This window comes from Salvelinus fontinalis, chromosome 6, assembly GCF_029448725.1.
Source record: "Salvelinus fontinalis isolate EN_2023a chromosome 6, ASM2944872v1, whole genome shotgun sequence".
NCBI lineage: Eukaryota > Metazoa > Chordata > Actinopteri > Salmoniformes > Salmonidae > Salvelinus > Salvelinus fontinalis.
This window is the reverse complement of record NC_074670.1, coordinates 53,247,627-53,272,475: the sequence shown is the minus strand read 5'-3', so window position 1 is coordinate 53,272,475 and position 24,849 is coordinate 53,247,627. Positions and strand designations below refer to the sequence as shown.

General features: G+C 46.0%; 1 protein-coding gene across 1 annotated transcript; it reads right to left on the bottom strand.

Annotated features, from left to right (window-relative positions):
- Positions 1 to 17,085: 17,085 nt before the first annotated feature.
- On the bottom strand, positions 17,086 to 21,078 carry LOC129856726 (smoothelin-like protein 1). The gene is made up of 6 exons (XM_055924454.1): positions 20,910 to 21,078; positions 19,888 to 20,004; positions 18,305 to 19,116; positions 18,076 to 18,190; positions 17,842 to 17,993; positions 17,086 to 17,739 (listed from the first exon to the last, which is right to left on the bottom strand). The coding sequence occupies exons 2-6, from the start codon at positions 19,966 to 19,968 to the stop codon at positions 17,379 to 17,381; spliced, it is 1,521 nt and encodes a 506-aa protein (XP_055780429.1). The 5' UTR covers positions 19,969 to 20,004; positions 20,910 to 21,078; the 3' UTR covers positions 17,086 to 17,378.
- Positions 21,079 to 24,849: the final 3,771 nt, after the last annotated feature.

Genomic DNA, 24,849 nt, shown 5'->3' with positions numbered 1-24,849 from the left:
GAGAATGACACAAATATGAATTTTCACAAAGTCTGCTGCCTCAGTGCCTTTAGATATTTTTGTCAGATGTTACTATGGAATACTGAAGTATAATTACAAGCATTTAATGTGTCGTGTTGACCCTTCTTTTTCAAGACCTCTGCAATCCACCCTGGCATGCTGTCAATTAACTTTTGGGCCACATCCTGACTGATGGCAGCCCATTCTTGCATAATAAATGCTTGGAGTTTGTCAGAATTTGTGGGTTTTTGTTTGCCCACCCGCCTCTTGAGGATTGACCACAAGTTCTCAAAGGGATTAAGGTCTGGGGAGTTTCCTGGCCATGGACCCAAGATATCAATGTTTTGTTCCCCGAGCCACTTAGTTATCACTTTTGCCTTATGGCAAGGTGCTCCATCATGCTGGAAAAGGCATTGTTCGTCACCAAACTGTTCCTGGATGGTTTTGAGAAGTTGCTCTCGGAGGATGTGTTGGTACCATTCTTTATTCATGGCTGTGTTCTTAGGTAAAATTGTGAGTGAGCCCACTCCCTTGGCTGAGAAGCAACCCCACACATGAATGGTCTCAGGATGCTTTACTCTTGGCATGACACAGGACCAGTGGTGTGCCGTGGGCCTGGGGCCTGGGCCTTCAGTGAGGTCCTACACAGTCCCACCCGAATTAATCCACCTCTTATTACCATCATTATGATGCCATGGCTCTAGACACTATACATTTAGACGTCGGCGTCGGGCGACCTCTCCTTACAATGTCTAACTTTTCTTGAAAAGTTTGTCTTGAGAATGGCGTTATAATTATATCCTCGACCAAATCGATATCTTCTCCTCCTTCCGCCATTGTGGATTGAAAAAACAGCTTAGTAGTACGCAAATTAATTTGTTTATCAAATTCAGTTTCCTAGTTCTGTATAGACCTGCCCATAGGACCTGCCTCTCAATATTGGTAATCCAATCAAAAGACGTGCACGCACTACGCCTGCTAGCTGGCTCCTGTGTAACACTGGAGCCAGCCACAAGCGTACAATAGCCAACTCTAAAGCTGATTGGTTGACACTAAATTTTCCTTTCCATTCACTTTAAGCTACAAGCGCCCGCACTGTTGATTCTGAAGGCCTGGGGGCAGATTTTAGACCCCTGGCAACACATGATGGCTGAATATGATTGGATAAAAGATTTAACATAAAGACCAGTCCTCCAAATCTCAACCTGGGGCTGGAAGCAGTGCAACCAAGAGGAAAGCTATTAAATGAAGAGTATAACTCATACACATGCACATTTGTGGCCTGTTGGAGGTCATTTTGCAGGGCTCTGGCAGTGCACCTCCTTGCACTAAGGCGGAGGTACCAGTCCTGCTGCTGGGTTGTTGCCCTCCTACGGCCTCCTCCACGTCTCCTGATGTACTGGCCTGTCTCCTGGTAGCGCCTCCATGCTCTGGACTCTACGCTGACAGACACAGCAAACCTTTTTGCCACAGCTCGCATTGATGTGCCATCCTGGATGAACTGCACTACCTGAGCCACTTGTGTGGGTTGTAGACTCCGTCTCATGCTACCACTAGAGTGAGAGCACCGCCAGCATTCAAAAGTGACCAAAACATCAGCCAGGAAGCATAGGAACTGAGAAGTGGTCTGTGGTCACCACCTGCAGAATCACTCCTGTTTTGGGGGGTGTCTTGCTAATTGCCTATAATTTCCACCTTTTGTCTATTCCATTTGCACAACAGCATGTAAAATGTATTGTCAATCAGTGTTGCTTCCTAAGTGGACAGTTTGATTTCACAGAAGTGTGATTGACTTGGAGTTACATTGTGTTGTTTAAGTGTTTCCTTTATTTTTTTGAGCAGTGTATATTTAAAAATATATATATATATTCTGATGATGTTTAGGCCAGCAGAGAAGGCCTTGCTGGCCCTGAAGGCCCACCACTGCACAGGACTGATGGTAGCGCTCACCTTGTCTTCTCCGGACAAGCTTTTTTCTGGATGCCCTAAACAAATCGGAAAGGGGATTTATCAGAGAAAATGACTTGACCCTTGTCCTCAGCAGTCCAATCCCTGTACCTTTTGCAGAATATCAGTCTGTCCCTGATGTTTTTCCTGGAGAGAAGTGGCTTCTTTGCTGCCCTTCTTGACACCAGGCTATCCTCCAAAAGTCTTCGCCTCACTGTGCGTGCAGATGCACTCATACCTGCCTGCTGCCATTCCTGATCAAGCTCTGTACTGATGGTGCCCCGATCCCGCAGCTGAATCAACTTTAGGAGATGGTCCTGGCGCTTGCTGGACTTTCTTGGGCGCCCTGAAGCCTTCTTCACAACAATTGAACCTCTCTCGAAGTTCTTGATGATCCAATAAATGGTTGATTTAGGTGCAATCTTACTAGCAGCAATATCCTTGCCTGTGAAGCCCTTTTTGTGCAAAGCAATGACGAGGGCATGTGTTTCCTTGCAGTTAACCATGGTAGACAGAGGAAGAACAATGATTCCAAACACCACCCTCCTTTTGAAGCTTCCAGTCTGTTATTCGAACTCAATCAGCATGACAGAGTGATCTCCAGCCTTGTCCTCGTCAACACTCACACCTGTGTTAACGAGAGAATCACTGACATGATGTCAGCTGTTCCTTTTGTGGCAGGGCTGTAAGGTCGCCACCAACTGGACGGGGGTGAAAAAATAAATAAAAGTAAATTCCATACGGGAAGGGGAAATTAACGTTCATCCTCACAAACTACAATTTTTTAAATAATAATTAACAAAAAATATATACATTCCCACTCCTTCAGTCATTCGAAAACTCAAATGAGACAACACGAGACAGTTTTCCATGTAGTTCCTTGGGTGTGAAATCTTTTAGTCCCAGAAATAGTTCAGCTGCATAAACGTGTTTTATTTATTTATTTAACCTTTATTTAACTAGGCAAGTCAGTTAAGAACTTATTCTTATTTACAATGATGGCCTACCAAAAGGTAAACAGCCTCCTGCAGGGACGGAGGCTGGGATTAAAAAATATATATATATAAATATAGGACAAAACACACATCACGACAAGAGAGACAACACTACATAAAGAGAGACCTAAGACAACAACATAGCAAGGTCAGATGATGTCAATCTGTCTTGACTTCTTTTCAACTTGTTAAGTGCCGTTTATCACCATCGCTATAAAAGACACAAAGTGTCCTGCTGGTGATTCGCAGGCTGAAGTATGTTGCAGTGTAGATCTAATGGCATTCACTACCATCGACCTTTATGACTTCCTACCCTTTTTACCGTCTCCGCATAGGAAACAGACTGAACTTCCCTGATTTTGGCAAACTCACCGTATTTGGGCATCCAAGGATGTCGCCTCATGTTCTCCACCACAGTTACAACCCTTTCCTACTTGGCCACTCTCTTCAGCTAAACAGTCTCAATCATAGCGATTTTCCCCACACATCCCACATCCCGGCTCCTTCTGTCTGCAGACTCTTCCCATATGTCCAGATTTATTACATCGCTTACACTGCAAAGGTTTGGATAAGAAGGCTCTAACTGGATAGAACACATGTCTCAGCTGCACTCGGGTCATGAGGGACTCCATATAAAAAAACACAAGGACCTGTGGTGACCCATCATACAGGGGCCTTGTTTTGAGCCCCAGCTTTGTAGCAAAGAGGTATGTATTTTTTGTGCCTGTTTTGCATGTTATTTTGGCATTAATTCGTGTCACATATCAGTTTGCAAACATTGTCCAAAAAAATCATCCTTGAGTTGCTATGTTGTTGTCTTGGGTCTCTCTTTATGTACTGTGGTTTTTTCTCTCTTGTCATGATGTGTGTTTTGTCCTACATTTTTATTTAATTTATTTTTAATCCCAGCCCCGGTGTCCGCAGAAGGCCTTTTGCCTTTTTGTAGGCCGTCATTGTAAATAAGAATTTATCCTTAACTGACTTGCCTAGTTAAAAAAAAGGTTAAATAAAAAATAATAAAGCCGCATACAAACATGGTCTCTTTCTTGAGTAAGGCAGGTGTTTCAGCCTAGCTCAGTGCTTTCTGTGGTGGAGGGGCAGCCAGCGAAAATACAGAGCGTAGGCATTGGTAATCTTCTCTAGTTTCGCCGTGATTGGCTCAGTGTTCTGTCACTCATGGGGACACTATGTCTCCGCAGAATCTACAGGGAGAGCTAGGCAGTTCAAGCCCCTTTGGGTGCTGCCACAGATTTACATTAGAAGTGGCGGTCCATGAAGGCTCAATATCATTGGCCACACATAAAATGACGTCAAATCATGTTATATCTAACGTAGCTTTGATTGGACTGTTCATTTCAACGTCATACTTTCACAATCTTAGCTAGCAAGTTAGACAAGTAGTCATTATCATGAATCACGTCAACAATCTCCTGGCAAATCCTTTTCATATGAAGAGAAGTTATAGATAAAACTTTTCAGCGCTCATCGGCCATTGGACATAAACATTACACAACAAGCCGAAAGTCGCAAATGTAACATTAAGGGGTTTGGAAGGAATCAATGGCTAACTGCAAGCGTCACAAAGCAATCACTATTTTGCTTCTCTTGCCTGCTATTAGGTGGAGAGGGTGTGTGGTCCAAGTCTGGGTTTAAGGATTTAAAACATCTGTCTGAAAGGGTCTCTTTTCCAAGTTTAAAAGGATAAACATTCACATGCAACACCATGGACCAGAAAAGGTTGAATACAATGGCCATGCTGTCAATCTGGCATGATTTCGGCTGCATTCAAGACAACTGGGAACTCAGAAAAAAAACTAGCTCCGACTGGGAAAATACGTTTTGAACGGTCATCCAACTCGGGCCTCTTTCTAGAGCTCCGACCTGAAGATCACTGACGTCATGATTCAACCTTGTTTTTTCAGAGTTCCCAGTTGTCTTGAAAGCACCATAAATGCAGAGAATGCCAAGTTTCGATGACAAAGTTTGCACACAAGGACCACGGCTCAACGTTCAGGTTAGCACAGCATATTTTTTTTATTTAACTGGGCAAGTCAGTTATAAACAAATTCTTTTTACAATGACAGCCTAGTGGGTTAATTGCCTTGTCTGTCTACAATTATTTTCTCGGTGGTTTAACTGCCTTGTCTGGCCCCACGGGTAGAACAACAGTTTTTTACCTTGTCAGCTCGGAGATTCAATCCAGCAACATATCGGGTAAAATCGCCACTGACAAGGACAAACGACTCTTCTCCTTCCTGCTATTAACCACATTATTCATCAAGCGTACATTGACCGCTCCAGGAATTTCATTTAATATTTCAATGTCAACTTCTTCTAAAACTCCAGAAATTACTAATTTAATAGGTGCCCTGCTCCGTAGCTCAAAGCACAACACATGATAATCTCCAAATTGAGAGAGATCCATGTAATTCCAGTTGATACTGATTTTACTTTGCTTTCTCCACCACTTTGGATATTTTCAGTGGATTCACCAAGTCGGGTGTACATAATCCCAGAAACGTACTCCTTCCAGATACGATGGGGAATCATCAACACTTTGTTTTCTTTTTAATATGAATTTAGCTTATTTTCCCATTTCTTTGGACAAAAGTCCATTCAGCATTTCCCATGTCATCCAATTCAAGCTCCTACATCCAGCATCTCTTATTAACTAGAACATCATCCTTTTCAGTAGAAAGTGCAAACATAACAACACAACATTACATTCTTAAAGGGCAGGTTGTATGATATATTGCCACAAATCTAATGCAGATTGATGCTATTCCATCTTTATACAAAAGTTCCTGAAAAAAATGATACACTTCTATTTTTGCAATTTGAATTAGATTTGATCAAAAACTCATATGCCAACAAAGGGAAACTTAGTCAGTTGCCCAACCGAATGCATTCAACCGAAATGTGTCTTCTGCAATTAACCCAACCTCTCTGATTAACAGAGAGGTGGCTGCCTTAATCGACATCCATGTCATAGGCGCCTGTGAATTAGCTGTTGTTGACAGATTTCTTCACCTTACCAGCTCGGGGATTCAAACCAGCAACCTTTCGGTTACTGGCCCAATGCTCTTGGCCTAGCGGTTAGCAAACAAGCTAATTGGTGGTGAGTATACCGGTAGCTTGACCATAGATTGCTGTTTATGTATCTAGTTATGTATATTTTGATAATCATTATCACTAGTATTGCTAGTGTAACGGATGTGAAATGGCTAGCTAGTTAGTAGTGGTGCGCGCTAATAGCCTTTCAATCGGTGACGTCACTTGCTCTGAGACCTTGAAGTATTGGTTCCCCCCGCTCTTCAAGGGCATCGTCTTTTGTGGAGCGATGGGTAACGATGCTTCGTGGGTGACTGTTGTCGATGTGTGCAGAGGGTCCCTGGTTCGCGCCCAGGTCGGGGCGAAGGACGGACTAAAGTTAAACTGTTACACTAGCATAGCTGACGTTAGCTTGCTAGTACCAACTAATGTCAGCCTACCTCAATACAACTCGGATTTGGCTTGACAACACAATAACATTAATAAAGGAAGGCAAATAATTAGTAGCAAAACCGTCTCTCATGATTATGATGTTGCCAGATTGACTTCAGATGTAGTATAACTTTAGACAACTAACTAAGATTGAGGAGACCACCATATTTTAGCAAGCTAACATTAGCATTGCTAGCTATTTTTGATTAACTTTGGTAGTGTGATGGAACATTTTATGTTGGTGCTTTTCTATTTAGAAATTTCTGTGTTCTATGTTTGTGCTTTTCTAATAACTGTTTTCTGTGTTCATGCAAGTGACTGATTGAAAGAACCCTCACTATCAGTATCTGCAATTTTCCAGTACGCCCAGACCCTTGTTTTGAGAACGAAATATCTCTGTTTCAAGGTCTCAGCTTAAGGAGAAGAAGCCTTGTAAGGTATTGGTCTGTCACATGCAAGACCCATGCATCACATGAATGAAGCAAACGTTAATGATTAATTCATTTTGATTAAGCTAACTCATGCAAATATGACTTGTGTGCAGTATATAAGAGAACTAACGGGACTACTGGTACTTTATGCATCTAAGTTTGACTGTGACCTCTCCAGCTTGCTGACAATAAAGAGTGATTAATTTAATATTGACTTTTAGTGTCCTGTGTAAAAATTTCCACAACAATTTGTCGTCGTGAACTGGATCAGTGATTCCACCTGTGGAGCATCCCAGGGAAGGTTTGCGAGGGAGACACCGGTGCCGCATTCCCTAGTGGGAAAGCGTAAGGGAATTTCCTGTCCGACCAAAGATGACATGGACCCGCCCAGACCAGACTTTTACTGAGAGCTGCCCGGGGTAAGATACCAGATCCGCGAACTTCTGAGGGACATGTCTTCTGAATTTCCGTAAGTCAATTAATAAATTATAAAAAATGTAATTCAGGCGAGAAACGCATTAAAAGGTATCCATAGTCTTATAGAGAGAAGGATATTCACTAGTTTTATGAGAAGACTAGAGCGAGGACGTAACGGTACCATGGAAAGCCCCGCTGACAGCTGTCTGTATATAAGGGCAGAGGGCGAGACCCAGATGCAGACAGAGGAGGCAGATGGTTCGAGTCTCTTGATATTTATTAGTATCCAAGGGGCAGGCAAGAGAATGGTTGTGGACAGGCAAGAAGATCATATCAAGGTCACAGTCCAGGAGATACAGAGTAGGAGGTACAGAGGAGGCAGGCGGGTTCAGAGTCAGGGCAGGCAAGGGTCAAAACCGGGAGGACGAGCAAAAGAGAGATAAGAAAAAGCAGGAGCACGGGAAAAACACGCTGGTTGACTTGACAAGACAAGACGAACTGACACAGAGAGACAGGAAACACAGGGATAAATTCACCGGGGGAAAAAAGCGACACCTATCATCGTATTTCCATGCCACTAAATTTGTGTAATTTAGACGAAACAGTCACATTAGCCTCCAAGGTGCCACCCATGTCTAGGGCACAAATAAATATTGGATGCAGCTATGTTGGTACTAGCTAACTCATGTCTGACTACAACAGTGTACTAACTAGCAGCAACAAACTCAAACCAACCCAGGGCCATATCAAAACACATCACAGTTAGTTGCATAGTGTAACTACGTCACCGGCCTGAATCTAATCAAATCTGGAGGCAGTCAGTCTGTAAAGCATAGATTTAGCTTACAAACGAGATTAGGTTATTTCTCGAGCTACATTATGTTTATAATTGAGGGATGATGACAACCATTGACCCTGTTTTTCTGTTACTGCACAGTTGGGTGCCAGACGGATGCTTTGGTCATGAACGGATGCCGGGACCTACCCGAAGGAGCAAAGGTGGGTATCATAACATGTCCAGCAATGTGATTGCAATGGTTTAGCAACCTCCCAAAATTATTTAATTCACTGTTCACTTGCTATTTTCACAGCTTGTCAGGCAAGACCTCAGAATAAGTGTGCCATGCAAAACAAGTACCCTTGTGACACCTCTATTGTTGCCAGAGTCAAGCGCGATTCTTATGAAAAGAACACAAAGTCTCTGATAGTGACCCTAGTTACTGCCCTGGTGACACATATGGCTTCATCAACATCAACAGGCACATTATGTTCTGTGAAATGTGAAACATTTTATAAAAATATACCCGGCTTGATAAAATAGTAGGCTAATTCCCCAGCAAACCAGATACAGCCAGTAGATGTTAAAAAAAAAGAAGCTTGGTCCTTTCTTTAGAACAAAATGCAATTTACCACTTGGCTGTCTATCATATCACCCTGTCACAGGCCCTCCCAGTCAATACCACCTCATAAGATTGCCTGCTGCAGTTGTTCAAGAGATGTCCAGTTTGCAGCCGAACATGCAGCATAGAGAAGACCTTCAGGAAGGGGGCCGTCCTTCGCTGTGAGCTGACTGATCCATCCTATGAATGGATCAGTCAGCCACATGTTGGCGAGTATCCGGTCAGCAACCTTCACCTGTCAGTGGCAACAGCTTTCACAGGCTCATCATTGGTACAAATATAGAAGGTAACCCACTTCATTACTTTGATACATTTGAAAACCCAATTGTGAAACATAATGTATATAAACTGACATTATTTGTTGCTTATTTTCTGCCTCTTAGATGCATTTAATGTCCATGGGCTCTGGCAAAGACCTCACCTCCAGCCTCACCTCTTGTCTGCTCACCGACAGTCGTCGATGGTAGCGTAGGTAATATCTGACACACAAGCATATACCACAGTGCCTTCGAAAAGTATTCAGACCCCTTGACTTTTTCCACATTTTGTTACGTTCTAGCCTTATTCTAAAATGGGTTAAATAAAAAATAACCCTCAGCAATCTACACACAATACCCCATAATGACAAAGCATAAACAGGTTTTTAGAAATGTTTGCAAATTTATAAATAAAAATGTAAAATACCTTATTTACATAAGTATCCATTTAATGTTGGCTTCACTTGGCTTTCCATATAAATCCTACCATTAAAAAAGGAACCTGGATTTTAGTCACTTTCTCATTATAAAAGCAACGATGGTGAGATTAATGCTACCGCTATTCATGGGTTAATTATCTGTGCCTTCGTTGGCCACAAAGGCTACAGAAAAATTGCATGCATCCAATGTATTTAGTCAGGCAATGCCCACATTATTCTCACATATTTTAGAATGTAATAATAATTTTTATATCAAGGCCTAAAAAATGCATTATTCTTAAAATGTTAATGGCCTACTTTTTCTTTTACACTTTTTGCATATTTTGGGGGGGAGAGGGGTTCTATAGTAGGTCCTATATGTACAATTATAGAAATTATACAATTGTATTATATTGTGTTTCTTCAAAATTACAATTAAGTGCTTGAAATAGTCCCTGAAAGTCCTTGAATTTGACTTGCCAATGTCTTTATGAACCCTGCTTAAAGGATGTATAGTCCCAATGTCTTTATGAACCCTGCTTAAAGGATAAATAGTCCTAAACCTATGTTGTTGTATAGGTGGAGTTATGGGCCAATTTGCATATATTCCCTTTTATTCCCCTAGTCTAGTACACATGTGGAACTGCATAAAAATCTTTTTAATTTTGCTTTCAAACCATTTTGGAGTTTTGATCCCAATGTCAAACATTGGCCCAATTATTTATAGGAAGACCCTTATAGACGTTCAATGTCTACTATGATGGTAAAGGTTTATCTTGATTTCGTGTAACAGTACGAGAAATTCTGATGTGCTGAACTGCTAATAAGTTGTGTATTTCAAGGCTGCTAGTGGTTAGCTAGTAGGGATAAGCCAGGGGTGTAAAAGGAGCTATGCTAATAACCTCAACGTTTTTATATATTTTTATATTTTCTGTGCCAAAATATTACTTAAAAAACAATAGGACTCGCTGTATGATGTGAGTCTTCAGTCTTCACTCCTGCTCAAGTCACATTTTCAGTATTTGCGCCCCTTGCCCTTAGGCCTGGACTGTGATCCGGCTCTTCCGAGTGAGTGTATGGCGTGTTGTTCTGGTTTGTTGTCTGCTCTGCTACTTACAGATCCACCCGGTTAGAGAGAGCCACCGACATCCACCAGGTAAGAACATGGTGTGACTTTCTGTAGATTTCTCCAAAAACCAGTGTGGTCGCCCGGCAGTGGGTTTCATCCTTATTGTCTCACCCACCTCCAGCTCTGGTATGTCTCAAGCAGTCCAGTCGTAGAAGACGTCTGGACAGAAGGCGTTGCGCTGCTGTCCATGTTTTCGGGGTGTGTTCCTCCACTGTAAGATGGCTTTCCAGGGGTCGTGTCCGTTATGCAAGGCCTTGCGTAACAGTTCTTTTTACAACCTTGACAGCTGACTCTGCCTTGCCATTTGCCCCATTGGGGGGCCAGCTTTGGAAAGGAGGTCATGTGGTCCAACTCCCATTCTGAGTCGAAACGCTTGAACTGTGCATTGAGTTGTGTGCCATTGTCCGTGATGACCTTGTCAGGCTGACCTTGGCTTGCGAACTGCGCCTTGCAGCGCTTTATGACTGTCTCTGCAGACAAGTCAGGGAGCAGTTCAATCTCCCAAAAGTCAGAGTAGTGATCAATGATGAGAAGATCGTACTTTTGTCTGTGACTGAATAACCATGCTGACGATCTGCTAGGGCCTTGTGGGTAATTCTTGCAACATCATGGTTTCATTTTGCTGTTCATGCGCGTGCTCGTCGCATGTGGTACAGCTGCTGACAAAGTCTTTAATTTCTGCCTGCATGTTTGGCCAGTATAATGTTTTGCATGCTTGGCGGGAGCATGCGTCACCTCCAATGTGACTGGAGTGCCAGGAGCTTCACATCGTGGTCGAGTTCTGGTTCTTCGTCAGTGTCACCGCAGCCTACAATCAGGATATCATCAACGATGGGTTCAATCCCCTTGAGCAAGACAGTAACTCGTGCTGCTTCCGTTGGTCAACCCCAGGCACCACAGAGACACTAAACGGGAGCTTGAGCCAACATATTCCCATCCCAGCATATTGGATAACTCATTCATATTCCATTCACCCATCTCAATGTAACATCGATAGGTCTAGGCTATTACATGATAATCGAAGTTGCTCTATATGCATCATGAGGTTGCTACAACCTAGCCTAAAAAAGCCTACAGGTCGAGAGACAAATTGGAGCCTTGCAGACTCTTGCCTGCATCTAGCTTATCTGGGGTGTAATCATTAGTCCACACAGTTGCAAAAATGAACGAGAGTTTCTATTGGACAAATTGAGCTTGGTCCATCCACATTTTGTTACATTTGCTTCTGTTTAAGAAATGTTTGCAACAGACTTGATTCCTTCTCGCATCTACGTGCTCTCCTCCTCTCACCTTTTCTCTTTGCTTGTGGACTTCAGTGCACAACACAACAGCTGTCTGTGACCCTTTCGGGAAAAAAAACTATCCAAGCTAAAACTTCATACCATAACTGCTAACCTCTACACAGTCCACATCGTTGTCACCATATTAGGGATGGATCGAACTTTACAGGATGGTTACATGGAGGAAAATGGGGGAAGGTCATGCTTGTTCAATTTCAGTCAAGGGGATCGAGATGCACAATTGAGAGCATCGTGTCGGGTTGTATCACCGCCTGGTACGGCAGCTGCTCCGCCCATAACCGTAAGGCTCTCCAGAGGGTAGTGAGGTCTGCACAACGCATCACCGGGTGCAAACTACCTGCCCTAAAGGACACCTACACCACCCGATGTCACAGGAAGGCCAAAAATATAATCAAGGACAACAACCACCCGAGCCACTGCCTGTTCACCCCGCTATCATCCAGAGGCGAGGTCAGTACAGGTGCATCAAAGCGGGAACCGAGAGACTGAAAAACAGCTTCTATCTCAAGGCCATCAGACTGTTAAACAGCCAACACTAACATTGAGTGGCTGCTGCCAACATACTGACTCAACTCTAGCCACTTTAATAATGGAAAAATTAATGTAATAAATGTATCACTAGCCACTTTAAACGATGCCACTTTATATCATGTTTACATACCCTACATGACTCATCTCATATGTTTATACTGTACGCTATACCATCTACTGCATCTTGCCTATGCCGTTCGACCAGCACTCATTCATATATTTGTATGTACATATTCGTATTCATTCCTTTACACTTGTGTGTATAAGGTAGTTGTTGTGAAATTGTTAGGTTAGATTACTTGTTAGATATTACTGCATGGTCAGAACTAGAAGCACTAGTTCTGTGCTGCCAGTTGAAGGCTATTCCATGTGAGAAATTGCTAAGAAACTGAAGATCTCGTACAACGCTGTTTACTACTCCCTTCACAGAACAGCGCAAACTGCCTCTAACCAGAATAGAAAGAGGAGTGAGAGGCCCTGGTGCACAACTGAGAACGAGGACAGGTACATTAGAGTGTCTAGTTTGAGAAACAGATGCCTCACAAGTCCTCAACTGGCAACATTAACAATGTCTACACTGTATTTCTGATCAATTTGATGTTATTTTAATGGACAAAAAATGTGCATTTCTTTCAAAAACAAGGACATTTGTAAGTGACCCCAAACTTTTGAATGGTAGTATACTGTCACGATCATGTGGCGGATTGACGGACCAAAACGCAGCACTTGGAAAATAAGCCATCTTCTTTTATTATAAAGATGACGAAAAATAAACACGAAACACTTAATACAAACTAACAAAACAACAAATGATCGTGAAGCTAAATAACGATGTGCACACACTGGCTACAAACGTTCTGACATAGACAATTACCCACAACCAATGAGAGCCTATGGCTACCCTAAATAAGGCTCCCAATCAGAGACAACCGAAATCAGCTGTCTCTAATTGGGAACTCATTCAGGTAACCATAGACTCTCCTAGACAACTAAACATACATAGACAACACTAGACACATGTACTCCACACAAACCCATATACTATACCCAACAACCCCTTTACCATAAAAAACACCCAAAACCAACAAAACACAAACATTCCCCATGTCACACCCTGACCTAACTAAAATAATAAAGAAAACAAAGAATACTAAGGCCAGGGCGTGACATAACCCCCCCCTTAAGGTGCGAACTCCGGGCGCACCATTACACAGTCTAGGAGAGGGTCTGGGTGGGCTTCCATCCACGGTGGCGGCTCCGGCTCTGGTTGTGGTCCCCACGTCACCACAGTCCCTAACCACCTCCTAGGCTTCCTCCAAATGACCCCCCTCCACATTAACCCCATTGCATTAAGGGGCAGTTCCGGACTAAGGGGCAGCTCCGGACTAAGGGGCAGTACCAGGGTCAGGGGCAGTACCAGGGTCAGGGGCAGTACCAGGGTCAGGGGCAGTACCAGGGTCAGGGGCAGTACCAGGGTCAGGGGCAGCACCAGGGTAAGGGGCAGCACCAGGGTAAGGGGCAGCACCAGGGTAAGGGGCAGCTCCGGACTGAGGAATGGCAGCTCCGGACTGAGGAATGGCAGCTCCGGACTGAGGGACTGCAGCTCCGGACTGAGGGACGGCCCATGGCTGGCTGACAGATCTGGCTGCTCATGGCTGGCTAACGGATCTGGCTGCTCATGGCTGGCTAACGGATCTGGCTGCTCATGGCTGGCTGACGGATCTGGCTGCTCATGGCTGGCTGACGGATCTGGCTGCTCATGGCTGGCTGACGGATCTGGCTGCTCATGGCTGGCTGACGGATCTGGCTGCTCATGGCTGGCTGACGGATCTGGCTGCTCATGGCTAGCTGACGGATCTGGCTGCTCATGGCTAGCTGACGGATCTGGCTGCTCATGGCTAGCTGACGGATCTGGCTGCTCATGGCTAGCTGACGGATCTGGCTGCTCATGGCTAGCTGACGGATCTGGCTGCTCATGGCTGGCTGACGGATCTGGCTGCTCATGGCTAGCTGACGGATCTGGCTGCTCATGGCTAGCTGACGGATCTGGCTGCTCATGGCTAGCTGACGGATCTGGCTGCTCATGGCTAGCTGACGGATCTGGCTGCTCATGGCTAGCTGACGGATCTGGCTGCTCATGGCTAGCTGACGGATCTGGCTGCTCATGGCTAGCTGACGGATCTGGCTGCTCATGGCTGGCTGACGGATCTGGCTGCTCATGGCTGGCTGACGGATCTGGCTGCTCATGGCTAGCTGACGGATCTGGCTGCTCATGGCTAGCTGACGGATCTGGCTGCTCATGGCTAGCTGACGGATCTGGCTGCTCATGGCTAGCTGACGGATCTGGCTGCTCATGGCTAGCTGACGTATCTGGCTGCTCATGGCTGGCTGACGGATCTGGCTGCTCATGGCTAGCTGACGGATCTGGCTGCTCATGGCTAGCTGACGGATCTGGCTGCTCATGGCTAGCTGACGGATCTGGCTGCTCATGGCTAGCTGACGGATCTGGCTGCTCATGGCTAGCTGACGGATCTGGCTGCTCATGGCTAGCTGACGGATCTGGCTGCTCATGGCTAGCTGACGGATCTGGCTGCTCATGGCTGGCTGACGGATCTGGCTGCTCATGGCTGGCTGACGGATCTGGCTGCTCATGGCTGGCTGACGGATCTGGCTGCTCATGGCTGGCTGACTGATCTGGCTGCTCCTGTCTGATTGGCGGCTCTGGCAGATCCTGTCTGGTTGGCGGCTCTGGCAGATCCTGTCTGGTTGGCGGCTCTGGCAGATCCTGTCTGGTTGACGGCTCTGGCAGATCCTGTCTGACGGACGGCTCTAGCGGCTCCTGTCTGGCTGGCGGCTCTAGCGGCTCCTGTCTGGCGGACGGCTCAGTGGGCTCATGGCAGACGGGCGGCTTTGCAGGCTCATGGCAGACGGGCGGCTTTGCAGGCTCATTGCAGACGGATGGCTCAGATGGCGCTGGGGAGACGGATGGCTCAGATGGCGCTGGGGAGACGGATGGCTCAGATGGCGCTGGGGAGACGGGCAGTTCAGTCATCGCTGTGCAGACGGCAGACTCCTGCCGGCTGAGGCGCACTGTAGGCCTGGTACGTGGTGCCGGGACTGGTAGCACCGGGCTGGGGACACGCATCTCAGGGCTAGTGCGGGGAGAAGGAACAAGGCATACTGGACCCTGGAGACGCACATTAGGCCTAGTGCGTGGTGCCGGAACTGGTGGTACCGGGCTAGGGACACGCATCTCAAGGCTAGTGCGGGGAGCAACAACAGGGCACACTGAACTCTCAAGGCGTACTATAGGCCTTGTGCGTGGTACCGGTACTGGTGGTACCGGGCTGAGGACCCGCACATCAGGGCGAGTACGGGGAGAAGGAACAGTGCGTACAGGACTCTGGAGACAAACAGAGGGCTTGGTGCGTGGTGTAGGCACTGGTGGTAATGTGCTGGAGACACGCACCACAGGGCTAGTACGTGGAGGAACAACAGGGCTCTGGAGACACCCAGGAAGCTTGATGCGTGGTGTAGGCACTGGTGGTAATGGGCTGGAAACACGCACCTCAAAGCTAGTGCGGGGAGCAGGAACAGTGCGTAAAGGGCTCTGGAGACGCACCTTAGACCTAGTGCTTGGTGCCGGAACTAGTGGTACAGGGCTGGGGACATGCATCTCAGGATGAGTGCAAAAAGTAGGAACAGGACACACCGGGTTGTGAAGGTGTACTGGAGACCTGGTGTGTATAGCCGGCATCAAATCTTCCGGAACTTTAACACAAGTTTCAGGCTGAGTACGAGGAACTGACACAGGTGGCATCGGACAGCTAATACGCTCCTCAGGGAGAATGCATTGCATACTCTGCCAAACCAACAGCTCTCTCTCTTCACTCTCCTCCAATTTCGTCAACAACTCTTCGAATGTCTCATAATCTCCCCTTCGTTCACTCTCCTCCAATCTGTCCAATAACTCCTCGACACACTCAGACTCACCCCTCAACTTCGCCGACTGCTCCAAGTGCCCCCCTCCAAAAAAAAAATTGTGCTGTCTCTTGGGCTTCCTCCCGTGTCGCCGTGCTGCCTCCATCTCTGCCTTGGGGCAGTGATATTCCCCTGGCTGTGACCAGGGTCCTCTCCCCTCTAGAATTTCCTCCCACGTCCAGGAGTCTTGACATTGCTGCTGTTGCTTTGTTTTCCGCTGCTTGGTCCGATGGTGGGTAATTCTGTCACGATCATGTGGCGGATTGACGGACCAAAACGCAGCACTTGGAAAATAAGCCATCTTCTTTTATTATAAAGATGACGAAAAATAAACACGAAACACTTAATACAAACTAACAAAACAACAAATGATCGTGAAGCTAAATAACGATGTGCACACACTGGCTACAAACGTTCTGACATAGACAATTACCCACAACCAATGAGAGCCTATGGCTACCCTAAATAAGGCTCCCAATCAGAGACAACCGAAATCAGCTGTCTCTAATTGGGAACTCATTCAGGTAACCATAGACTCTCCTAGACAACTAAACATACATAGACAACACTAGACACATGTACTCCACACAAACCCATATACTATACCCAACAACCCCTTTACCATAAAAAACACCCAAAACCAACAAAACACAAACATTCCCCATGTCACACCCTGACCTAACTAAAATAATAAAGAAAACAAAGAATACTAAGGCCAGGGCGTGACATATACATGGGTGGTCTGTCTGAAGAATAAATCAAAAGAATACATTATAATACACATTGACGTTTAATGTTCCTCTGCACAAAGTTCCAAAACACAGCATGTTAAATAATGTTTAAAATATCACAACAGGTTACAATTGACACACATTGTTGGAATCTGGGCATAATTCCAAACCTTCACAAAGCCAGCTTTTCAATACACAGTAGTAATGTGTCACTCTTTAAGAAATTATGCTCATATACGCTACACACACACTCGTGTTGAACACTGTAAGACTCTACTTCATGATGTAGCTTAAGTCTTTCTTAATCTCTCTGAATCTCTCTCCTTTGGTCTTTTCAATGTATCTTTAGCATTAGCTTAATAAGCCTGCGCTTCAACTTCTCTTTCCTCTCTCTCTTTCTCTTTCTCTCCCTCCACCGCTGAGCTCTCCTCGGTTTCTTTCTCTTTCCCATCTTTTCCTTTGTTCTCCCCTCCCACACTCTCCTCCTCTTTCTTCTCTGTAGTGGTTTCTACCTCTCCGTTGGTCATCTTTTCACTCTTCTTTTCCTCTGCTGTGTCCTTCTTCTCCTTTTCTTCCTTGTCCTTCTTCTCCTTCTCTATTTTGGAGAGGTGATGACAGAGGGCCTGGACATAGGTGAACACACACATAGGATCTGGTCTGTTCCCCATCAGGAGCATATCACCAACCTCCAACAGGGGGTAGCAGTCAGCCATGGTTCTGAGAGAGAGAGACAGAGAGAGACAGAGAGAGAGGACGATTACTTTACAACACACACACACTCAGACACAAACACACACACACACACATACAGCTTCGTACTCTGCTGTGTTGAAGGCCAGGGTGAAGTTCTTCTCTTTCTCAGATGCGTTCAGGGCTGAGAAGTCAAAAGCATCTGGGAAGAAGCGATGGATGAGTGCACAAAACGCCAGCCCATCACACCATGAAGATGAGAAGTTCTCTATGGAAACACCCTGGGAAAGAGAGGGTGGCAAGCAGGGTTATGGTTCCCCAGATGTCACCTCTTATGTCTCTTGTGCATGACCATCCCCTCACCTCATAGTTGCGTGTTTTGTTGGCACACCATGAAAGCACTTTCTGTTTGATTGATGCCCCACTTGCCACAGCCATAGATGATCTCTGAAGTTTGAAGTTGGGGACAACCGGTGTCCTTAAAATAAATCAAAAGACAAATACAACTCTCCCCATTAAAATGTTGTTATATTAATACAGATTATAGATTTAATTATACACATTGGAACACATTATACATGTCAGAACTTACTCAGGTGCATTTTGCTGGAACTTTGCTATGATGTCATTTTTTCTGGACATCCTGGCAGAGCGGGCAGAGTTCCGGGGTCGGACCACAGAGGGGGCTGCAGAGGATGGGGTAGAGGCGGTGGGATTCAAGCCACTCTTTCTTTTGGTCTTCCCTTGCTTCTCCACCTCTTTGCTCTTCTCTTTAACCTTTCCTCCTCCTGCCCCTTCCTTTTCTTTTACTGCTTTGCTCTTGTTGTCTGGTGCCTTCCCTTCCTCTGCCTCTCCTCCCTCTCCCTTCCCTTCCTCTCCCTTCCCTGCATCTCCTTTCCCTGCCACTTCCTTCCCTGCCTCTCCCTTCCCTGCCTTTATTTTTCTGTCTTTCCTATTCTCTTCATCTCCTTTTCTCTTTTCTATTTTCCCCCCCTTCCCCTCTTTCCTGGCATTATTTTCTCCCCCCTTCTCTTTGTCCTCTTTCAGCTCCTCTTTCTCTTTCTCAATCTCTCCTTTCTTGACCACCTCTTGCCCCTTTCTATTCTTGTGCTCCTCCATCTCTCTCTCCCCCTCTCCGTTCACCAATTTGTGGTCTTCTGTTTCTCCGGTGTCTGCACCATGACACGGCCCTTCCTCACCCTTACAAGCCTCTTCACCATTAACCTCATTGGTGTCGGTTACTGGCTGAGACTCCTCTATGTTTTCAATGCTAGCCCCTGTTGCCTGTTCTGGAGTTTTCGCCCTATTAGCCCCTGACTTGACCCTATGACCTTCCGCTGTGTTCTCCGTCAGGTGCTCTCTCTTCGGGGGGCCACACTCCTGGACTGGAGCTTCTCTCTCTGTCTGAGAGTGACAGTATACATAGTTAAGTACTTAAATAGGAAATTAGTCTGCTTCACTCCAGGGAATCCCCATAGTTACTTTGGTGCTCAGAACACATGCCCCCGGCTGTACAGAGTTGTTTATGGCTGTAATATTACACACATGTCTATCATAATGTTTCATGACTTTAATAAGTTACAATTGAAACATATTACATGTTTATGTTGTTTTTATGTAATGCAAATATTCAACTTACTTTTAAGATATATAACGTTGCAGATAATACAGTATGTTGGATTTATGTTAGGTAAGTACACTTGAGGAACTGTCCCAGGTGTCACTCCTGGTCATGTTTCAGGGTAGTGACTCATCAGTGGAAATAGGATGGACACGTGTGTGTGTGTGTTGCGTGTGTGTGTGTGTGTGTGTGTGTGTGTGTGTGCGTGCGTGCGTGCGTGCGTGCGTGCGTGCGTGCGTGCGTGTTGAGAGAGAGAGAGAAAGGCAGCAACATTCCTGTGCCAGAATTTGACACAGGAACAGGTGTTGCCCAGCCATGACCACCACCAACCCCTCCCACTATCTTCGCTCCAAATACTACATTGGACCACATCGCAAATACAACTCTGCCACCTCATGGTAAAACTACATGGCTCATGTATATGTGTTTTTGTTTCTTGAAATATAGTGTGTATTTGTTTGTCTGTAGGTGGTTGAGGTTTGTCTCTGTATGCCTATTGTCTTGGTGTTGTCTGTATCGGTTTTTGGGTGTGTTTCCTTCATCAACACACACACCTGGTTGTTGTTGTTGTCCTCTATCTGGTTGGCTGTTGCATCGTTCCCAGAATCCTCCTGGTGGAGTGATACATCGTCCATGGTTTGATGGACTTCCTTTGTCTGTTTGTCCAACTTCTTCTGAAGCAAAAAGTCAAATCAGACTCTTCCTTTCCAAGGTTATTGAATTGCTCCTGATTATTCAATATCTATGTTCATTCAACGCCCATTCCATCAATCAGTGTAGCCTCAAAGTTCTAGGCAGAAATCTCTCTTGCTCTCTCTCTCTCCCTCTCTTTTTCTCTCTTTCTCTCTCTCTCTGTCTTTCTTATATCTCTCTGTCAGTGCTCTCTGGTGTGTGGTTAGTGAGTGCCCCCCTGCCCCCCTCCTGCCTTCACTAGGATTCCAAGTCACTTTATCTGACCCTTTGAACAACACAGGTTCCAGAAATAGAGCTAGTGACATCGGCACAGTCCAACAGCCAGGACAGCTGCATCTGCTCTGGAAACCATGGGTACACAGATACATACACACACAAACATGCATAAGTACACACATGTATACGTGTGTGCAAATACACACATACATAGACAGACAGACACACACACAAACACACACACTCACACACACACACACACACACACACACACACACACACACACACACACACACACACACACACACACACACACACACACACACACACACACACACACACACACACACACACACACACACACACACATTATAGTCTCAAGTCAAGCCCTAGCAAACAGATTTGCATAGTTGGGACTCTACTCAAATTAAATTGAATTCTTACCCTGATCCCAATCACCTTAATGGCCTATTTAATCTCAAAGTAAATGCAGTCATTCAGATATAAGAGTTAACAGAAATAGTAACAATCAATACAGTTCACAGTTCAACACACATACATGGAGTCCAGGACATACAGAGACCAACACTTCCACGTACACATGCAGTGAATCTTTGATGTTGATAAAAACGTGTGAGTTGAGTGGTAGGAGAGGTGCAGCCCTTACCTTGTGTGATACCTGTAGCCCTCTGGGTTCGCTGTGGTCACTGTGTCCTGCTTTCTCTCTCTCTATTAAGTCAGTGTGCACTTCTGTCTGTCCTGTTTGTCTTAACACCTCTCTCTCTTTCTGATTTTCTGGCTCTCAATACAGTGTTAATAAACTGCAGCGACTAGTATATCAGTAGGTGTGAATATACTCGGTCTCTCTTTCCTCTCTGGCTATTTTTCCTTCTCTCTCTCTCTCTCTCTCTCTCTCTCTCTCGCTCTCTCTCTCTCTTTTATTCACAGCAGAATGCTAATGTCCTGTAATGTCCAACCAGATTCGTACTGATATACAGTGGGGTCCATAATCAAATAGAAAATTATATTATTTTATACTAATACAATTGCTCAGAGAAAAATCGAAAAAAGATAAGGGTCAAAATGATTACTTCAGCACTCTATCCTTGTGAGGGTAACAACACACCCCAACAAATTATGAGATTGGAGATCACGTTGGGAGGGATCTTAGATCATTCCTCCATACAGAATCTTTCCAGATCTTTGAAATCCTTCATCTGCGCTCATGTACTGCCCTCTTCAATTCCATCCACAGGTTTTCAATGGGGTTCAAGTCCGGAGACTTGGCCATTGTAAAATGTTGATTTTATGGTTAGCCATTTCTTTGTGGATTTTGATTAGAAATTGGGGTAATTGTCTTGCTGGAAGATCCACTTCCTAATGATTTTTTGTTTTTCATCAGAAATGATTGCTTATAGGTCGCAGTTATAGGTCGCAGAGAACTTGTTCTCAACTGGCCTACCTGGTTAAATAAAGCTGAATATATATATATATATATCTATTGTGAGCGGACCAAGTAATTGGGCGTCACTCTAAAGCGGGAAGGTGGAACAAACGAGTCAGGAGTAGGTTTTCTTGATTGAACAAAGTTCTATATTGAGGGCATTTGGACAACACAAACACTCCAACAGAATCAATGAAACTCTCCAAAGGAACAAAACATATATCTTCTTCTCCAGAGCAAAACAGGAACACAATATGATTGTCTTTAAATTACAACAAAAAGTCACGACATTGTCACCGTCTTAATGGTTCTTCCTAGATAGCTCCTCTGTCTCGGTGGCCATCTTCCAGAGATCGTTCCCCTTCTTGCTGGTTCCATACTCTCTCTTATAGGGGAAGGAGAATATCTCATTAGTAGTGTCAGCTGTGCTTAATTGCCTCTGGTTCACTTGTCTCCCATGCCTTGTTGGGCTACCATCCGTGAGCCCAGCCTGCCCTCTGGTGGTCCTTCCACATACCTTCCCCCTTTGGACCGAACCGGAGGGTCGGGCGCCAGACGCACCGTCTTGGTCGCGTCGGGACAGCGCTTCTGCATTCCCGTTCCTCGATCCGGCCCTGTGGATGACATGGAAAGAGAACGGCTGTAAAGACAAAAACCATCTGGCTATTCTGTTGTTATTGTTCCTCTTACCAGCCATCCACGTGAGGGGCGCATGGTCCGTAACTAAAGCAAACCTCCGACCCAGTAGGTAGTACCGGAGATAATCGAGGGCCCACTTAATGGCTAAGGCCTCTTTCTCTACGGTAGCATACCTCTGTTCCCGATCACTGAGCTTCCTACTTATGAAGAGAATCGGCTTCTCTGCTTCGCCTTTACCCTGAGCTAGTACGGCCCCGAGCCCTGTATCCGAGGCGTCGACCTGCACAATGAACTCTTGTGAGAAGTCCGGAGCCTGTAGGACGGGATCAGAACACAGGCCATCTTTTAGCGATTGAAAGGCCTCTTCCGTCTCGTCGTTCCACTCTACCTGGTTTGGCAAGTTTTTCTTGATGAGGTTTGTGAGGGGATTGGCAATGGTTGCATATCCCGGGATAAAACGGCGATAATATCCCGTTATCCCTAAGAAGGCCCGAACGTCCCGCTTGGTCCGGGGTCGCGGCCAGTCTCGAATTGCCCTGGTTTTCTCTGCCTGTGGACGTATTTTCCCATTCCCCACGGTGTACCCCAGGTATTCCGCTTCGGACAGACCCAGGCAGCATTTATTTGGTTTGGCCGTCAACCCTGTGGCTTCCAAACTCACGAGCACCGCCCGTAATCGCAGGAGGTGACTATCCCAGTCCTCGCTGTGGATAACCACATCGTCTATGTACGCCGCTGCATACTCTTGATGGGGCCGTAGAATGGCATCCATGAGGCGTTGGAAAGTTGCAGCGGCACCATGCAGTCCGAAGGGCATCCTCACATACTGGAAAAGCCCCTCTGGTGTGGCGAAGGCAGTCTTTGGGCGATCCTCCGGAGCCACTGGCACTTGCCAATATCCCTTCGTCAAATCCAGGGTGGTGATGAACTTGGCCTTTCCTAAGCGCTCCAAGAGTTCATCCACGTGGGGCATGGGATACGCATCGAATGTAGAGATGGCATTCACGGCCCTAAAATCGTTGCAGAGTCTCATACTACCATCGGATTTGGGGACCAGGACTATGGGACTGGACCACTCACTCGTCGATGGCTCGATCACACCCATCCTCAACATCTCCCTTACCTCGTTCTTAGCGATGACTCGGCGAGCCTCAGGAATCCTGTAAGGGCGGATATGCACCTTCTGGCCGGGTTCAGTGTGGATATGGTGGAACAGGACATCTGTTTGTCCTGGGAATGGAGAGAATATTCGACCGAAGTTCATAATCAGCTTGTCTAGCTGTCTTGACTGCTCCGGCAGGAGAGTTTGACCACGGCGCACCGGTGGTAGTGCCTCCTCTTTTCCTTTTCCCTCCAGGGCCATCAAAGCCACCTCCTCCTCTCTTCCATGGTACGGCTTTAACAGGTTTATGTGATAGAGTTGGACCTTCTTCCTTCTATCAGGTTGCTTGATGAGGTAATTGACCGGTGAGACCCTTTTCATTACCTCGTAGGGTCCCCTCCACTGTGCCAGCAAGCGATGTTCGGCCGTGGGCACGAGCACCATCACTTTCTCTCCCACGGTGAACTCACGGGGGGTCGCGGACTTATCATAGGCCCGGCCTTGGGTCCTTTGTGCCTTCTCCATATGCTCCTTGACTATGGGCCACACTGCTGACAGGCGGTCTCTCATCAGGGTAATATGTTCTATTGTGGATCGAAAGGGGCATGGTTGGGTCTCCCAGGTCTCCTTGGCTAAGTCGAGGATCCCTCGACAGGGTCTGCCATAGAGCAATTCAAACGGAGAGAATCCAGTGGATGCTTGGGGTACTTCTCGCAGGGCAAACATTAAGTGTGGGAGAAGCATGTCCCAGTTTTTCCCGTCTCGGGACACCACTCTTCTCAACATGCTTTTAATCGTTTTGTTCAAGCGTTCACACAACCCGTCTGTTTGAGGGTGGAATATGCTTGTACGTATCTGTTGAACCTGATACAACCGACACAGGTCCTTCATCAACCGCGACATGAATGGGGTTCCCTGATCAGTTAAGATCGTCTTGGGGAGGCCCACCCGAGAGAACATCATGAATAATTCCTTGGCAATTCCCTTTGACGACATATTACGCAGGGGTATGGCCTCCGGGAACTTGGTAGCGTAATCTATGACCACTAGGATGTACTCGTGTCCTCTGGCGGATTTTGGGAGGGGTCCTACGAGGTCCATAGCTATGCGTTCAAAGGGAGTCTCTATGATGGGGAGAGGAATCAAAGGGTTACGCAGGTGTGGCCGTGGAGCTGTACGTTGACATTGATCACACGTCCTACAATACCTGGCCACATCCCGGGTGACCCGGGGCCAATAGAATCTCTGCATGATTCTGTCAATAGTCTTGTCTCGTGCCAGGTGTCCTCCTAGGACGTGGGAATGGGCTAACTGTAGAACTGTCTCCCTGTATGGTCTAGGCACCATTAGTAATTCCAGGTTTTCCCCCCTTCGTCGTACGACCCAGTATAAGAGACCCCGCCTGATTGCATAGTAAGGAAG